At 37.2% G+C, this 19,178-nt stretch overlaps 1 protein-coding gene across 2 annotated transcripts in view; it reads left to right on the top strand.

Annotated features, from left to right (window-relative positions):
• The window catches only part of ANKRD12 (ankyrin repeat domain 12), a 59,416-nt gene that overhangs the window by 22,359 nt on the left and 17,879 nt on the right, over window positions 1-19,178 (top strand). The window contains exons 3-7 of one of the 2 annotated variants that reach the window (XM_040061828.2): window positions 3,385-3,532; window positions 11,027-11,173; window positions 12,015-12,215; window positions 15,457-15,599; window positions 17,182-17,329. In XM_040061828.2, coding sequence (XP_039917762.1) covers window positions 3,385-3,532; window positions 11,027-11,173; window positions 12,015-12,215; window positions 15,457-15,599; window positions 17,182-17,329 — 787 coding nt within the window. The remainder of the gene's footprint in view (window positions 1-3,384; window positions 3,533-11,026; window positions 11,174-12,014; window positions 12,216-15,456; window positions 15,600-17,181; window positions 17,330-19,178) is intronic. The other variant, XM_040061838.1, reaches the window with a different exon arrangement.

A 19,178-nucleotide genomic window follows, 5' to 3' on the forward strand; every position in this document is an offset into this window, starting at 1 on the left:
AGCTGGAATGGGATATCAAGAAATTGTCCAGACTGCTGTTTGTTGGCCTTCTGAGACAGTTCCTGTTGAACAGATTAAAAATGTGTTCCTCATCATAGCACACTAGTATGGTTTTGTTGACAGAGAAAATTCTTCCTTGTTACTACATCCTCCAGTGAGGCATGCATTAAATGTTGAGGCGTGCGGATCCAGTTCATCCATTTGCCCCAGAGTAGAATAAGCTGTACTCAGTTCCTGACAGATGTTTGCCAGACCTTTTCTTTAAAGGCTTGCCTGATGGAAATTCCTGTCTCCTTGGGCAGTTTATTCTGATTCTTAATTATGCTGACTGGCATAGAGTTAGATACTTAGTAGAAGGATAAACAACCTTTGCTAGTCTCCTGTTGCAGTCTAAAGCCATTAAATGTTCTCTAGCTGCAGTGGACATGGAAAGTACGTAATGCTTTTCACTTATCATCAGTAGTTTAGTTTTCTGAACATTAACATGTCTTCAGTGTTTTATCTGATTAGTAGATTTCACTTTAGATTAATTAACCTCTTTAGACTAAAGTCCACAGGACTTAACAGGCCATTTTATAAAAAATGTCAACTTCATTTTAGGTTATTTCTATGCGTCACAATGAAGTCATGCAGCAGACCTGTTGATGCTGAGTTTTGAACCTTGCCTTGGACCCTGAAAAAGAGATGTCCATGCTGTTGCAGTGACCAGGAGCAATTGGAGCAGTGAATGCTCATTCTTTAAAATGGAATGCCTGGTCTAACCTGCAGGGTTTCTACTTCCTCTTCCTATTTCTACTTCCTCTATTCCTTTACTTGAAGCTGAATGCAGGATGCCATTAAGAGTTTTCTGTCTTTTAACACAGAATTTTATCATTGTACAGTTAATTATTTTTATCAGTTTGTAGGACCTTGGTTTTATCCTGTTTTTTTCTGTTTTGATTTTTGTTAAGACTACTCTTCAAATTAGTCAGTCATTTTACGTTTCCCTTGCCAGGGCTCTTTGCTTCTCCCTCTCTTTCAGTTGTGATGTTGTCTGTATATCTGATTGTATCTCTATTTCAGCATTGTCAACGAAAATAATAAATAGCACCAACTTTGTACAGATTTTACCCTGTTGATTGCATCTTTTGGATTGGAAAGTCCACCACTGAATGCCGAACACTTATTTCCACAGTAGCTAAGGAACAAAATACTCTTCTTTTTTTTCCGTTTCTGTGTATTCTATGTATAGTCTCTTTTTATTATTTTCAATGTGTTTTTATTTATCTGAAAGTATGTACTTTGAACTGTCTCTACTCCTAATTAAATTATCACAAAATTAATTTTCAGTTATTATTCAAAAACTAGTGCATCAGTCATATTTTACGTAATGCATACAAACAATGTAAGAATAAATGTAAAGCTGCCTAATTACTTAAGCAGCTTGTGCCTCTGTTAACACTTACTGATGTATTTTACCGAGGAGTGCCCCCAGAAGAATTCTTTTTAAAGATTACCAACTGGAAAAAGTTGTGGGGTTTTGGTTTTATTTTTTTTTCTACAGAACAAGTCAAAACCAATGTTTTCTGTTTAGGAATTTTAGATTTTTAGTTCATCCTTTCTGTTGCATAGTACCTAACATAAGATAATATTCTAGAGAAATAATTTTTTTTTTTTATGCCACTTTGTCATATTGTGGGAAATCCAAATACATAGATAGAAGAAATAATTGGTTTGTTTGAAATGAGATGAGAAAGCTCTTGGTGAGGTTGGGCTCAAGTGAGAGACTTGTGTGTGTGGTGGAAGAGAATAAATGAAGTTTAAAAATGCCTAATGAAGTTTGGATCTGCTCTTGCCAAATTAGAGATGCATTTGGAAATGACGACTTGCGTTAGGTGGATTAACTTCTTTCATAACTATTACCACAGGCACTGTATATTCCAAGGGCCTAGGGGTGTCTTAAGGGATTTGGGTTTTTAGATTTTCTTGTTCTAGCATGTAAAGAAAAAATAAAGGGTGCTGTGTCCTTTGGGGTTTTGAAGGAAGGTTGACTTTAGTTTTGGTGTGTGGGTTTTATTCTGCATTTTGTTTTGGATTTTGATTTTTTGGGTTTCAAAACTTGGAGGGAAGAAGATAGGTGTTCTGAGGGCAGCAACCTTTATACCTCAGGAATTCTGTTGACACAAACTTATGCCTTCTTTGTCACTTTCCTTGTAGAGATATTTGTCTTCTGAAGGTTGTAGCGTTTGTTTGCAGGTTCTTGTTCTAATCATTTCTGCTTAACTTTTTGGCAACATTTTAAACTCAGCATGTCAGATGATATCTTTCTACCTGAGTTCGGCTTTTTTAAAAAAAAAAAAACAGGAAATCTGCCTTTGAGAGCAGTACCTTTACTTCAAGTGTACTTTTAGTTTTCTTCCAATCAGAATAAATCTTCAGAAGTACCAAGGACCAGCCTTTTGGTTTTCAGTGATTGACAAGGCAGTGTATGTTCTTCTTCTACCTTTAGGAAGTTAATTTATTAGTAATTTCATCTGAGCATGTGTTAGAAATGATATAAAGCTGTGACAGAGTTGTGACAGCTGACGGAGTGGATAATGCATTTCTGCAACATGTACTGGACAGAGAATGTGTCATTGCATCTCAATTAGTAGGTTAAGATGTTGGGGTTTGCAGAGGGTTCCCTCAAGCAGCCTTTTACACTAACCTGGTATCTTTTACATTCTTTCCTCCTATATTAGTGAAGTAATCAAGTATAAGTTAATAGTGAGCCTGTTTAGGTTTTTCTCTGTTTATTTGCAATATGGTTTATAAGACAAAATATCTAGATTTATACAACTCAAGAATACAAATAGCTTGTACCTGTTTTTTTCTGAATTTGATATCAGTTTAAAAAGCTTCTTCATAGATTTTCTCAGATGAAACATTACGCTGTTATTATTGAAACAGAAAGGGACTTCTGTATTGTTGGATTACAGGGTGGGAGTGAAGGCAGGGGAGGGTAATTAGAGGGGGTTTTGAAGGTTTACAGTTCACAGTCTCAATTGCAGTGTGGGCTTTTAATGTGCTTTTAGTGGGATTGTTATGGTCAGGGAAGGAAATTGGAGCGGCCATCAAGACCTGGAAAATTCTTTTCAGCTTGTGTTGTTCCTTTGCTAATTAATTAGCCTCTAATAGTGAACAGCATTTCTACAGTGATGTATCTGAAAGTAGGAATAACACAGAAGTTAGCAATTTAAAAAAGAAATTACAATTGATTATTTTGTTTATTCAAAAAAATTTGTAATACACGTACTGATACACAAGCACATAGGTTCTCACATATCAGTCTTTTCAGTCTGTATACGTTATAAGACTATCCTGCTTTATGCAAAAGTTACTTAGTATACTTTCTATTTATATTAGAGCAAGGACAAGATTGCATCCTACAGCAAAACTCCAAAAGTGGATAGGAGTGATGTGGGGAAGGAGATGAAAGAAAAGTCTTCCATGAAACGTAAACTTCCTTTTACTATTAGTCCATCCAGAAATGAAGATCGCAATTCAGACACAGGTAGAACTTTTTTATTTCCTTAACTAATAATTTGTTGGTAAAATAAGTCCTAACTTAATTAATTGTATATTATGTTTTTACATTGATTTTTTTTTCTCTTTAAAAAGAATAATAAGTATAAAAGTTGCTTGCTTGCTTCTGATTGTTGCATCTCAGTCTGATAGGCTTTCATCCTGTCATTAGCAATGGCCACCATGCCACCATAGTTGATCCATATTCTCCAGTTGTTTCCTAACTTAATTCTTTCCTTCTGTTTCAGTAACAAATCTTTCTTTGTATTGTCATCTCTAGAGATCCATTCATTTGAACGAGTAAACAGATGAAAAACCATGTGAATGCCTTGATTTGAGACACAGCTGTCGGCCTTATGGAGCCTTTTTTTGGGGGGGAGCATCAGATAGATTGGTAGATGTACTGTCCTTCATAGAAAAGGTTGCTAAGATGACAGAGCTAATTAAACTAGTCGTGGAGATTACAATTCCCCTTTCAGCTTTTAAGTTCCTATGATCTGTACCTTTTCTGCACAGACTAAATAGTTCTTCCCAGCTTAAGCTTATTTATATTAGAACTTATTTCAAAGCTTCAGACTGCCATTCTTAACAAAGTTCTTTCCAAATCAAGATGGAGGGAGCTGGATGCATTCCAAGAGGTACAGTTATCTCTGGGTTTAGGTAATTCATTATCTGTGTCATTGTGCAATAATAGTTCAGTAATAGTTCAGTTGATAACCAAATATTATCCATGGCCAGCAGAACACATTGAAATTCCCCAAATTTCTCAAAGGCTCAGTGATACAGTTTTTCATACAGTGCTTATTGTATATTTGAATATTTTCATGACCAGGTGGTTCCCTTAATATGCTTAGATTTAAATGCAAAGTAGAAGTGTATACCTCAGTGTGTGTTTAGTTTTTGTTCAGGATTGATTTCATGCAAATCAATAATGATAATACATACATATTTTTATTACGGTAAAGAGACTGTAGTATGAAATCCATATTTGAAATAGTCACATTACAAAATAGTGCTCTTGGGGTTTGTTCTGATTACAGTGGTTTTACAGCATTCTTGGTTCTTACACTATTCACAGTACCATTTCATTCTGAAAAGACCATGTCTAAATTAGAAGTATGCTCCCAGCACCTGCTTTATTAAATTTTTTGCTTGATATTAGACCATAATTATTTTTTTTAATAATGGAAAGAAATGTATTTAGGTGTAATATTTAGTGTTTATTGAAAGTTTTCTGTGTTGAAAATCTTGTCGTGTCTCCCCACTCCCATCAACTTTAAATAAGTCATTGTCCCAAGCATCTTCTAAAGTAGCAGAACTTTTTGGGTTTTTTTCTGCTATGGCATCTGTTGTCACAGTTGCCACAAACAAGATTGATTATTTCAGACACTTAGACATGCACAACAAGACAAAGCTCACACTACAAAAATTTTTTGTCGGAAGTTGTAGCAGGGAGGTGAAATAGACAGTTCAAGTAGGGGCAAGAAATATTTAACATAAAAGTAGAAGGCATGTGGCTCTTAACTTTGGTAGCAGACATCACAGCTTGGTGAACATTTCATTTCTGCTGAGGTAAGGAGGTTAGAGCAGCTGCCCTTTTGCAGGTGGGAAACTTGGTACACAAACCTTCCAGAAACTTTAGAGCAGGAGCACTGCTAGGATGAACAAACTGTTCCTGTAATGCAGATTCTGTGCCTAACCAATTGGATTAGACTGCTGGGAATTAGACAGTTACACTGGTGCCAGGTTTGTCACTGACCTGGATTAGGACTGACATCAGTGATCATGAAATGCAGTGCTACTTCTGGCACGAACTTGGCATTATACTTGGAAAAGGTTTGCTCTCACTGAGCTACACTGTTGCCTCTCACAGAAGTGTCTCCCTGATAGCTGTGTACAGAGAATGGCGAATGTTGAGAAGGAAGGAAGTAAGTTTTTGGAAATGAGAGTGTAATTGGACACAGAGGGGGGGAAAAGAAAAGGTAATGAAAAGCTTCTTACAACTTCAAGGTCTTTGAAAATATGTCTGAGGTAAAAAAACCCCAGACTGTAAAAGTAGCTAGAGGTACTTAAAAAAAATCAATTTAATAGTTTAATAAATGGTTTATTCCCCAAGATACATTGTAGGGTCACTAGCTGATTGTAGAAACTCCATGATAATTGGATTTCATCCTGTTTAAGCATGTAAATGAGTCAAAGAAGGGGATACCTAATTTTAGAGCTTTGCATCAGTAGAGCTTTCTTAGTTCTAGCTCCAGGGTCTTTCATAAACTAAAATTTTGTCCTTTTTTTACTGATTTTTGTAAAAATTTCTCATTTGTTCCTTTTTCTGGTGGGCTTTTTGTTTGTTTGTTTCAGTATTCTCTAAATACTGCAGGTGATAATGAGTATGGACAGCCAAAATGAATGTTGATGTAACACAGAAATGGTTTGGGGTTTGTTTTTGGTGGGTTTTGTGGTTTTTTTTTTTGTTTTTTTTTGTTTTGTGGTTTGTTTTTTTTTTGGTTTTTTTTTTTTTTCATTTGATTTCTGCAACACTGTACCCAAAGTACATTTTACACCCCGTCAGTTTTGGCAAGATTGAAACCAAACAGCATTTGTTTGGTCTGTAAGAGTCTAGAACAATTTTAACTCACCTCTTTATCTGAATTTAAATCTATTTTTTTTTTCTCTAAGAAAATGCTGCAATAAATTTGTATTCAGTATTTTAAGACTGAGCCTTTTGGTTACTTTCTTAATTTAATACCCATGAAGATTACATCCAGTTGCATAAAGGCAGTCCTGCAATGCCAGTTGAGATGGCTGCAGGAGCTGCACAGTCTGCACAAGTCTGAAAGAATGTGAGTCCCAGGAGTCCCTTCTGAAGAGGCCCCAGGGAACAGGACACACCTGGAAGGACACTCTGTCCCTGTTTTTATCAGCAGCATCCTGTTTTGTTTTCTTCTGTTGTGCAGGGCTGTGACGCTCCCCTGGCTGTGATGGCTTCCCGAAACTGAGGGCTCTGTTGTGACATCCCCATTCTTGGTCAGAGCAAACAGAAAGGAATAATACAATGTATACATCCCGCAGGCAAATTTATATATACTGCAGTATAGCTTTAACCTGTTTATAAGTAAATCTTAGGGAGGGGTCTACATGCAAGCTTTGATTGAGACTGCTGGATTGGATGGTCAAAGCAGAAATATTTTTCATATCTTTTAAAATAAATTCTCTGATTTTAAGTCTCCCAATCCAAAACTATAATTTGACTGAAAAGCTACCAGTTATTTAGATTACTTAAACAGAGTTATTTAAATTTTCTTAATTTTATTTAAGTAATCTGGTTAGTTTTAAGTAAACTCTGATGTGGTTATTGGAATAAGAACAGTAGACAAATGTTGATTTTGCCGAGGTCAGATTAGTTTGCTTTCTCCACCTTACTAATCTGAAGAGAGAAATTTGAATTTTTCATAATAATTAATCATAACTGCAGATCCTAAAAATCTTCTCATTTTAAAGACAGTCTTGTTACAGAGTTGTTTATTCAGGAACAACAAGTTACAATTACACTGAATGTGGTAATGTGTTGATCTTTCTTGGAAATTATGTTCTCCTGATTTACTGTTTATAGCAGGATCTTGGTTTTGTTTTCTGGCCCCTTCAATTTCAGTCTTTAAAGCAGTCCAAACGTGGCACTTCTTTTAGCACTAATTGACATCCAGAAGAGCAAAACAGCTGGCGTCTTCATGTTGCATGGGTACATCACAGTATCACAATTCCTGTGCTCCTGCTTTCTATAGTTACAGAGGTTAGTGAGGGTGTTGAAGGGACTGTTCACACACTGCTTGCTGGATTTGGGCTTACTGTTCAGCTATAACAAGTTTATTTAACTGTTGTTTGGGCCACAGGCAGGAAGGTGGAGGTGGTTTTGTGTGTTGGTTTCATTAAATAAATATGTCAAAAACTTGGTTAATTAAGTTTCACAACAGTACCTTGGAATCTCTACATTGTTAAATGCACTGTGGTGTCTCTGCATCACATTCTAAGATTTTTCTTTCCCTGAAGGTAGGAAACACAGCCAGTCATGGCGTGTTTCTCTTGGAAATAAATTCAGTCAGGATGCAATGATGATGCAGAGCTCATCAAACCCTGAACTTCATTATCTGCAGAGCTGGTCTTGACCTAGCAGTGAATGTATTATTCTTTTGTTGTAGATCATTCAGTCTTATGACTTTATAACATTTATTTCAAGCAGCTCATATTTTAAATTTGCTATTTTTTGATCCTGTCATTCTTTATGATTTGGACTATAATGGGAGTCTTTTACTTGAAAACAGACTATCATGACCCCTGACGTTTGAACTTTTTTTTTTGGGGGGGGGGGGGGGTTGGTTTGTGTAATTTGCTTAATTTCCCTTATCTACTGAGGAGATTATTTCACCAAATGAAATATTCTGCTAGTTCAGCATGATTTGTTCTGAGGAATCCATGTATTGCATTAGTTAATAATTTAATTTTCCAAAACATTAACAATTATTTGAGTAGGTATTTGTAATTTGTCCAATTGGAAAAAAAAAAATAGCAAGCAAACAAAAAACAAGACACATTATCGCCTTGGGACAAAATCTTTCATGCGTAAATTATCCTAAAATAATCACCAGTGTCTCGTGTTCCTCGTGTGAGTACATTTTAAGTACTGAGTGCATTTCATTGAGCTCTTTTACAAGTAAGTGCTCAAATGCTCCTGAATTCCCATTTCACATAATTTGACTACTTAATTTTTTTTTTTTTTAATTTGGTGAAAAGCTTGTGTTGCCAAGGGAAAAGCTTAAAGAGATATTGTCCTAAGGGAGTTGGCTGTGTATTATGAAGTTTATTAAATAAAGGTAGTTGAGCGTGAAGCTGCTTGTAGAGCTCTGGTTTTTATTTTTTTAATAAAAAGTGAAAAAATCTCTTATGTTCTCTATCTAACCCTTATATTCATTTCTAACTGCTGAAGAACAGCAGAAAGTGATGAGAATGTGAATGTAAAAGAAATGTGTATTCCATAGAACCTGAAAACAAAATGTGAAAAGAAAACCCAAAAAACAAAACACCAAACCAACTGATTGAGTGGAATAGTCAGTTTTATGCATCAAATTCTACCTAAGCTTAATATCTTAAACTGATTCTGTTCCTTTATTAGGGAAGTTATTACTGTTCAAATTGTAGAAACGTGAACTTGACAGCAGTGAAAAGTTTTCTGTTACTGTAAGACAAAGAAAAGCTAAGAAGTTGAAGTTCCTAAATGTTAAGTTGGTCTCCTCCTGCTAAAGTGTAGTGTACTGTGTGATGGTATTCTTGGAACGTAGATTTTATTTTTTGATGTATAAAACTTTCTATTTTATGTGCCCTACTCACTTTGTCCTGATTTTTTCTTGGTGTTGTTGTTGGGTTTGGGGGGGGGGGGGGGTGGTGCGCGAGTGGAGCACGGGTGTTTGTTGATTTGGTTTTGTTTTGGTTTTTTCTCTTCTTTCTTCCACTCCTCTTGTCAGAACCAGGTCAAATCCATGAGATACTTGGGGGGTTTATCAAGTGCACCTGCGATAATCTTGGGATTTTCTTAGGTTTGTTGTTGGTCATATTGACTTCTGTTTATTGAAGTGTTTAGATTTACTGGAAACAAATATGAAATCTAATATCCATTTTAATAAAATGGTCTGGGTTTGAGCAGTAGGTGCATAATTACAGTATAACTTGGTGAGAACAGTTGTGTTCTTACTTGGTGCTTTTAATTGGTAAGATCTAGAAAGGCTTTGCAAACACCATGTTAATATAAATGTATTAGAAGAATAATTTACCTCACCACCGAAATGCAGCACTGAACATGAGGCAGGAATAAATTGTGCTGATTTTAAAAAGGCAAAACCCAAGAAATTCAGACACCCCCAATGCATAAAAGAGTAAAACCTAGATAATAAAGAACTTTATATCTTTTATTTTGATATATTATTTTATCAAGCTTAAAATAGCTATAAAATAGTAAGGAATAAATCAGAATGAAAATAAGTGTTTTTCAAGGTAAGAATCATAAGTAGTAAATAGCATATGCTAAGAAATAGCTGATTATGCTGGTCAGTCTGAAATCTGGTATTTTGATGGTAGTATTATATTAGTCAGTAAAGAGTGTGTTGTACATTATCTTTGCAGAGAGAAAATCGTGCTTGCAGTAAAAAGTTGAAAGTACAATTTTATTGTAAGGGGTTTTTTGGGTTTTTTTCTTATGCGGAGTTTTTTACCAGTAGGGCACAGCACAAATAGTGTTGATTTGGTATTAAATTAGTTTTTTAGATATTCAAGACTGTGAGTTGCCTGCAGTTTAGGGAAAAAACCCATCATTTGATTCAGTAAAAGAGATCTTATTTCCTTTTTAAACATGATGGATAAATGTATAGAAGTTTACATATGTATGTGGGTTTGTAGCTTTCCATTCTTAAGTACTCTCGCTGGCAATTGTTTAACCCGTAAAATCATGTATTTCTTACGGGTCAGAATGGAATTCAAGATAAGAACTGTTGATGTGCCTTCCTGTGCCTCAAGAGCATTGCATTACTAGAGCTTGTGTCTGTAATCAGGCCTAGAAGAAGATTTAGGGAAGGCTAGGAAGGCAGAAAATGGAACAAGAAAGAAGGCAGAATGGTAGAAAGTGAAAAGATAACTAGGAAACTCAAAAGGGCTTAATCTTCTAATTTTTTACCTCTCTGCAGAAAGTCACTGACGTTTTCCTCAGTGGAGTCCTCTGTTCTAAGCTTTTCTGCTTTTGCAGATGACAAGGTTTCTTGGTTTTGATGGGAGTTTTGTTTTGGTTTTGATGTGTTTACTTAGATATGTAATTTTAGCTCCTGGTTAAAAACTTGGCAATGAAATACTAAACAGTTTCTGTAAATATTGATAAAAGGAAAGAAGTTATGTATATAAAATAGCTGTATGTTTTTGAAGGATATGGATTCTGGAGAAGAAATTGCTTTAAGATAAAATAACAGGATGAGTTTGAGAGAAAAAAATCTTTTAACCAATTAGCAGATACCAATATTAAATAGTCTTTTCCTAATTTTTAACATGGTGTCTTAAGAGAAGTAAAAGAGAGTGTAGTCTCAGATCTGTATTCAATGTTGAAAGCTGACCAGCTGATTTTACAGAAATTTTAAGTTCCTGACTTTAATCTCTGAGAAATAAAGTTATGAGATACACAGAATTCCTTCTATGATAAAGGTTTTTCATCTGTTAGAATTTTTTGGTAATCTTGCTTACAGTTTTAAGTGCTTTATCTCAGTAGCTTATTATCCTAATATGATTAGAATATGTAACCAACACTAATACAAATGCAGTAAGTTAGAGGTGTAATTTCTCTTTTTCATCCCCTGCCACCATTCACAAGCTTACTGACCTTAAGAGGATGATTTTATTTTTAGAAAAATATACTGATGGAACTGCAGTGTGAGTCTTGAAATATTCCTATTTCTAGAGAAGGAAGGTCCGGAGAAAAAGAAAATGAAGAAGGATGCTGGGAATAAGAAATCAGCACCTGTTAGTATTCTTTTTGGTTACCCACTGTCAGAGCGCAAACAGATGGCACTTCTCATGCAGATGACAGCAAGAGACAACAGTCCAGGTGATCTTACAGAGTTAACAGTTTTCTCCCTCTTGCCTGTTTAATTCTGTCCTAGTCACAATATTCAGAACACTGATGTTTTTCAACAGTCTTTTTTTTCCCCACATATTTTAAATCATTCATGCTTCTGTTAAAATTTATTTCACATGGATGATTAATCTGATTTAAAAAATCTTGATCTTCAATATTTATGTGAAAAGCTTTGCACTGTGATAGCTGTAAAAATTGAAAATTTAATTTCTTCCTTCGTTATTTTTGCCTCTGACGCTGTTCTGTATAGAGTATTTAAAGCCTGAAATACTTTTTCCAGCTGCATTTAAAAAAGTCTTTATGTATATATATGTTCTACAGGTGTAAAGTTTTTACAGAATTGCTATTTAAAAGCAAATGGCTGTGTTTCCTTAAGGAACTATCCAGTCCATCCAGCTGTGTTGGTACAGCTGAGGATTTGTATGTAGTACAATACGCAGACTGTAATTCCTTAAACTGGCATCCCACTGCATAAAGATTCAGTGGAATTTTGCTGAAGGAAGGGGAAGCAAGGTGGATACTTATCTGCATGGTCTCACCTTGTCTTGCTTCAGGAGAATTTATACCAGAGTATGTGAACCTTGTAGTTTGGATAGACTTCATCTGTCCTAAAAACCTGCTTAAAATAGTAAGAATTTGTGAAATGCCCTTTGTCACATTGAAAGTCAGCATTGCACTGACACGCGTGAAGGGTGAAATGCCTTTCATTTAAATATAATGATTCCCTGGTCATTATCTTTGAAGGCAAATGTTTTTATTTCACCTCATTTTCATTAACTTAACAGTGACCATTTAAAAACTTGCTTTATAGATTCCACCTTAAATCATTCCTTACAAACAACACCAACACAGAAGAAAACTCCAACCTCTTCTTCAAGACAAAAAGACAAAGTTAACAAGAGAAATGAACGAGGGGAAACTCCTCTTCATATGGCAGCAATTCGAGGGGATGTTAAACAGGTCAAGGAGCTAATCAGACTAGGTGCAAATGTAAATGTAAAAGATTTTGCAGGTAAGTTGAGTACTCTTAACTGTATAAACTAAAAGTAAGACCAAAGTTGTTAACAGAGGTTTCCTTTTGGTTTATGTTGTATGCAAATGTAAAAGTTCAACTTCCTAGAAATTCCCACAATTGTGTTTTTCGTTTCCAGTGGCAGTGGTACTACTGGGGCACTGTAGTACATAGTGTATTATTAGAGCACTGTTTTAATACCTGGAGGTTCCAGTTGTGTCCAGGGCTTTTGAGCAAGTAGGTATTTACAGAAATCTGTGCACACCTGCTGAACTTGGTAGGATTATGCTGGGCAGAGTTAAATGGTGAGGCTGTGGGCTGTGTGAGGAGATGCAAAGTTTAATAATGGTGGAGGTGGTGGTGCTGTGATGCGCTCTGTCTTCACTGGGACAGCTGATACGCACCAAGGCAGGTGAGAATGGTATGGTTGCAGTTGTCATCTAGTCCTGCTGGATTAATGACAGCTTTGATATGTCAGTATTTGCATTGTGATTTAAGCAATGATTGATGAGCTATGTTAAGTTGTAACATATACAGTATTTTTAGGTTTATGGTTTTGGTTTATAGGTCTGAATTGTGTTCTCAGTGGGAATGGTTTAGAGGAGTTGAGGTAGCAGGCCCCTGTAGGAGAAACTAAGAACTGTATAGCACAATTAGTTGTCAGCCCAAACTTGACATCAAGAAAAGATATTAATGAGATGAACTGAAATCTTGACTTTAGGTAAGAAATAGATAGGTAATTTCTTGGTTTGTAGAGGGTAGCTGAATTTATATTTGAGCATGAAGCTGCCCAGGACTGGCATGTAGAGGAAGAGAAGAAGACAAGCAGAAGTAGAACACTGTGAGATCTTCAAAGAAGTTGAGAGGGGAGATGAGAACTTGTTGACAAGAGCAATTTTAGAAAAGGAGGGGGAGGTTTGGGGAAAGGCAGGCCCATAGAGAATAATAGAAACACTTGAAGAAGAGATGTAGTGAGTTAACCTTGGCAGACTGCCAGACGCCCACCCAGCTGCTCTCTCACTTCCCTTCCTCAACAAGGTGTGGGGAGAAAATAAGATAGAAAAAAAGCCCTTGTGGGTCGTGTTAAAGACAATTTAATAAGAATAGCAAAAGCTGCATGTGCAAGCAAAGGAAGAAGAGGAATTAATTTACTTCTTCCCATCATCAGGCAAATGTTCAGTCCTTTCCCAGGAAGCAGGCCCTAAGCAGGTGTAACAGATACTTGGAAAGACAAATGCCATTATGTACAAACGACCCTCCTTCCGTCTTTTTTCAATGAGCTTTTATTGTGTGACATCCTGTGGTATGGAATATCCATTTGAGTCAGCTGTCCTGGCTGTGTCCCCTCCCAAACTCTTGTGCAGGAGGAGGGAGAGAGAAAACTGTGACACTTCACAAGCCCTGTTCAGTAGTAGCCAAAACCACCAGTATGCTGTGAGTACTGATGTAGCCCCAAAATGCAATGCACCTTACTGTATGGGTTGCTCTGAAGGAAGTTAACTTCACAGCTTCATCCCAGTCTGATCTCAGGCAGATATTTAATTTTAAAGGCAGATGAAAGGAAAAAGACAATGGCTGAAAGTTGGTTTTGTGAATCAGTTGGAAACAAGTTGCTGGAGACTTCATTCAAAATTCTGGAGGAGGTATTTGGGAGCATGTGAGATTTTTTATTGGTAGTCCGAAGTGAGAAGCAGAAATGGCTGAACTTCAAAATACTGTGCAGAGGGAGAAGTCAAGAAGAGGGGGAGGATTGAAGCAGTGAGTCATGAGTGGAGAAAAGTAGGAATTTAGGACGCAGTGTAGTTGAGAGAATTAGAGGTTTTTTAGCTAAGGATTTGGCAGAACTAAAGGAACAGAAAATGAATTAGTAATGGAGGAAGTAACCCTGTTCATGGGATATCTGCCAGAATGATACTGCCGTGTGAGAACAAGAGTAAAGGAAACAGATATTGACAGCAAGCCAGCACTAGAGTTGGCAGGCTGGACATCATGAAAAGATGGAAAACCAAAGCAGTACAACATGGAGAAAAATAAATTATGTAGACAATTAGTACAGAGACTAAAAGACAGGGATCAGAGGGCTGAGAGCAGAAGAGCATTATCATGTTGGATGAGTGTGAAAAGGGCAAATGGCAAGAAAATGGAAAGAAGAAGGTGGTAGCCAGGCAGTGCTGGAAGTGAGTAACCCAAGTGATGGTTGAAGAGGAAATTTAGTGTATGAAGAACAGAAAGGAGTGTTTTGCTTTAGAATAACTGAGAAGGGGGTTTTGTTTGGTTGGTTTTGGTTTTTTGTGTTTTTTTTTGGTTTGTTGTTTTTTTTTTTTTTTTTTTTAGCTTTTTTAAAAATTTAAATGTATGGCAGCTTGGAAGTTGAGTGAAAGATGAAGGTGAGAAGTCCCATTACTGAGGGATTAGATGAGTTAGGGGTTTTTTGTACCTCCACTTCACGGGTGTACAGGACTGCTACTGATAAGACACAGAGTTCACATGACTAAACTCTTTTACTAGATATGTTGGAAACAAAAGTTGAATGCCACCCAAGAACTGGGCTTTTGAGAAGGCATCAACAGCAGTTCAGGTCAGCTATGAAGTGGAAGTCATCAAGTTGGGGAGAGGAAATTGAGGTAGGAGTCTACCATACCAAGGTTGTCATCTTCAGTTGAGATACTCTGCTACAGAAAATGAGCACTGAACTTTTGGAAATCAAAATTGCAAAAAATGACTAGTGTTGTGGGAAATACCAGAATAAGTTCTCTGCCATTATTTATTAATAGCTTATTATCTAGCTGCTAATGTTGTTAATGATTCCTAGTTACATATTCAGTAACTCTACAGGAGCACCTGGTTATGGTTTTTGCCACACTATTTCCAATAGTGTGGTTTTCAAACAGTTTCCATATATCATTATATTATTTATATACACACTTAACACAGTTCAAATGTTTACTAGTCAAGGAATCTCTAACATGTTTAGCCTGGGGATTTTGTACCAGGTTTTGTCGTCTACTATTTGATTTGTGATTCCAGTGTTCAGTTTAATCGCAGAAAAACTTGGAATTTGATGTGAGGTTTAGAGTTGATAAAGCATTTGTTGTTCATCAGAGGGATGGTATTGCTGGTCTGCCAAGCAGCGTGTGTGAGAGTGTGTTTTGAAATGTTTGGAGGCAATAGAGATCTATAGCACAGGGACGAAAACCCAAATCTTTGATCTTTGTCTTGAACCTACCGTTCTTCGCTCTAGGTTGGACACCGCTGCATGAAGCTTGTAATGTTGGTTACTATGATGTTGCTAAAGTTCTGATAGCAGCGGGAGCAGATGTGAACACGCAGGGCTTGGATGATGATACCCCACTTCATGATTCTGCAAGCAGTGGACATAGAAACGTGAGTGTTCTGGGAGGGGGATATTTGAAATGCTGAAGCTTCAGAACAAATCCTAGCTGTCCTCATTGCAGTTGTATGGTCTTGTAGTTCTGCTTCTGCTCTTTGGGGAGCGTCTTAAAGTTGTTCTGATCATCTTCTGACGTCTATTGCCAGATATTTTCTACCAGTATCTATATTCTTAAATATTTAAAAGTTTTACCTTTTACTTTCTTGGTAAATAAGCACGTAAATTACTTTTTTTGAGAAACTTTTACTGTACAGAATTCTCAAAAGAAAAATATCTCCTAACAGTATACTGTAGATTTGTGTATATTATGCATACATGTTAATAAATATTTAAAGGTATATATCCTATATTTCTCTTTAAATACTACTTATGGTATTGAAATAGAGAGTTGATGTATATATTATTACTATTATTTTTAATTTACGAATCAGCACTTAGTGGAGAAGATAAATGGAATTCTATAGGTACTTTACATTAACTTTTAAATTTGTTCTTGATTTCTGCAAATAAGATGCAGAAATGACTCTGCTTTCCCTTTATATCTCTTATTTCATTACTGTGTGTGTGATCTGTTATATAAAGTGAAAAATAGAATACATCCTTAAATCAAGTACACCTGGCAAACAAGGTGTTCAGTTTGAAAGATTTTTCTGGAAAAGCTAGAGAAATTAATTATGATAATCTGTTGGGAATTTTTTTATTAGCTGTTTAGCAACTGCTTTTTATAGGTATGTAAACAAAGATCTTGGGTCTTTAGATCAAGCTTTCATAGAGCTGTGGTAGAGTCTTGGAGAATGGGACCTTTTGCTTGGCTCACTCGCTTGTCAGTGAGATGGCCACAGGTACCTGTGGCCATCTCACTGACATTGTGTACCAGAATAATTCTGAAGCTTCCTGTTAAGGTATCACTGTCTGCTGAATTTCCACATTCTTTACACATAGGAAATAAAAGGTAATTAATACTGGACACTGTGCTGAAAATGAAGCTGCCTTAGTATCACTGTTACATTAACAAATTGTTGCCCTTGGTGATGGAGAAGTTGATGGTTTTGATTTATTGCATGCAGTTCTGGATGAGCGTGGTTTGTTTCTCCAGTAGGACACTTGGATCTCTCTCAGGGCTTTTTGGAACTACTGGGGAAACCAACAGTACTGTGACTTGTAAAACTTTATCTGTTCCTTATTTAATTGTAATAAAATTTGGAGCAAGAGGGTGAATCAAGTGCACAGGGGTAGAGAGCCTGGTAGGTGGGGAACCAGTTGAATTGTGTGAAGAAATGCTAGAACAAGAACAAAAGGCCCCTGTTTCTTTCTTCTGTACTGATACTGTGTCTGTGTAACAGAAGGCAGCTGTCTCCAGTCTTCCCTTTCACTTCCTTTACTGACCAGACTATGTGTATACTACCTGGACTTTGCATTTTAGCTGGTGAAGTCTTGCTTTCCAGTCTCAGTATCATAGATAGGGCTTAGGATTGCATATCATGTTACTCACATTTTGTATGCAGTGGGGGATTTTTATGCTGGTCAAGTAACATGTAGTGGATAACCTAAAAGTTCATTTATTTAATGCTGCAGATTGTGAAGCTGTTGCTTCGACATGGTGGAAATCCATTTCAAGCCAATAAGCATGGGGAAAGACCTGTTGATGTTGCTGAAACTGAAGAATTGGAAATGCTATTGAAAAGAGAGGTGCCCATCTCTGATGATGAGGACAGTTGCTCAGGTAAAAGTAGCTATGTAATTGCATAGTTAAATGCATAATTTCACCTAAGGCTAAGTGGCCTTAATATTTTGCATAGTGTTAGTTATTAAAACTTGCTGCAGGTAACAATTGATATTGCTAAGGTTGTCTTTTATTTTTAGAGATAGTTTGTTAAATTTTTCAATTGAATTATCTGAAATGTGTATTTTGGTGTGGTTTTGGTTGGTTGGTTTTTTGGTGGGTTTTTTTTGTTGTTTTTTTTGGTGGGGTTTTTGGGGTTTTGTTTGGTTGGTTGGTTTGGGGGTTTTTTTGGTTTTTTGGGGTTTTTTTTTTTTTTTTTTACTTTTCTCTCTGACTTTAATAAACCATTCCCACTTTGCAAATCAATCTATTTTAGAATGGTGGTTTTACCAGAGAAAGATACAGAGGAAAAGACCATATTTGTTATGATACAGCGTGTTTTCTGAGATGATTTGTTTCATGGTGAAAAATATCCCCAAAATCACTTATCTCCCACCTTTAGTAGATGAATCAGGAGTCAGTGTTTCATATGGATGAAACTTAGTTACTCAGCGTAGAAAAGTTCCAGCCACTGGGGGAACCGCTGGTTTCTGTGGGCAACCAGTTAAGTAACTTGCTGAAGTGGAGGCAGTAATTCTTGGTCCCTCCTGAGTTTCTGCAGATTGAGGAATATGTAACACCTCTTGGAGCGCAGAATGAATTGTTGCCTCCTCAGAAGCAAAAGATTCTTGAGCATGAGTAACTTACTTGAGTGCCAGACAGGAACTTTTCATTTGGCTTTCAGAATCTTCAACAATTCAGAATCTTTTAGGTAAATGAAAGAGGTGGATTGAAAGCTGGCTGAACATGTAGGCCAGAGGGATGGTGATTAGTGGCACAAAGTTTATTTGGAGGCCAGTAACTGCCTGTATACCTTGGATCAATACTGCGTCCACTCCTGTTTAACGCCTTCCTTAATGGCTGGGGGAGCGTATACCACCGGGAAGTTTCCTAATGACACTGATCTTGGGGTTCTGAGGAGTGAGTGGTGCATCAGAGAGCTGTGCTGCCATCCAGAGGAACCTCACTGTGTTGGAGAAATGGGCTCATGGGAATCTCATGTAGTTCAACAAGGGGAAGTGCAAAGTCCTGCAGCAGGTGAGGAACAACCATCGCTGGGAAAGCAGCTTTGGGTGACGGTGAACAACACCAGCTTGATCATGAGTCTGCAATGTGCCCTTGCCACAAAGATGGCCAGTGGTGTCCCAGGCTGCGTTAGGAGAAATGTTGCCAACAGGTTGAGGGAGGTGATCCTCCCCCTCTGCTCAGCACTGGTGAGGGCCATGGCTGGAGTGCTCGGTCCAGTTCTGGGCTCCCCAGTACAGGAGAGACATTGACATAATGGAGAGAGTCCAGAGAGGGGCCAGGAGGATGACAAAGAGCCTGGAAAAGCAAAGGCTCAAGGTAGTCTTATTGCATAAAAATACCTGAGGGGAGGTGGTGAAGAAGACAGAGCTGGGCTCTTGACAGTTGTGCACAGTGACAGGACCAGAAGCAATGGGCCCACAGTAAACACACGGAGTTCCCTCTGAGCAGCAGGAAACGTTTTTTTAGCAGTGAGGATGACCAAGCAGTGGCACACATTGTCCAAGGAGGCTTTGGAGTCTCCATCCTTGGAGATAATTCAAAAGCTTTCTGAGCATGGCCCTGGGCAGCTGGCTCTGGGTGTCCCTGCTAGAGCAGGGCGAGTTGAGCAAGATGATCTCCAGAGGTCCCTTCCAACTTCAACCATTCTGTGGTCTTTGAAAAGCACATGAAGAAGAGTATCATGTCACATGATTGTAAAAGTTGGTTTCTTTTTCCCAGACAA

This window comes from Hirundo rustica, chromosome 1 (assembly GCF_015227805.2).
Source record: "Hirundo rustica isolate bHirRus1 chromosome 1, bHirRus1.pri.v3, whole genome shotgun sequence".
Lineage (NCBI taxonomy): Eukaryota > Metazoa > Chordata > Aves > Passeriformes > Hirundinidae > Hirundo > Hirundo rustica.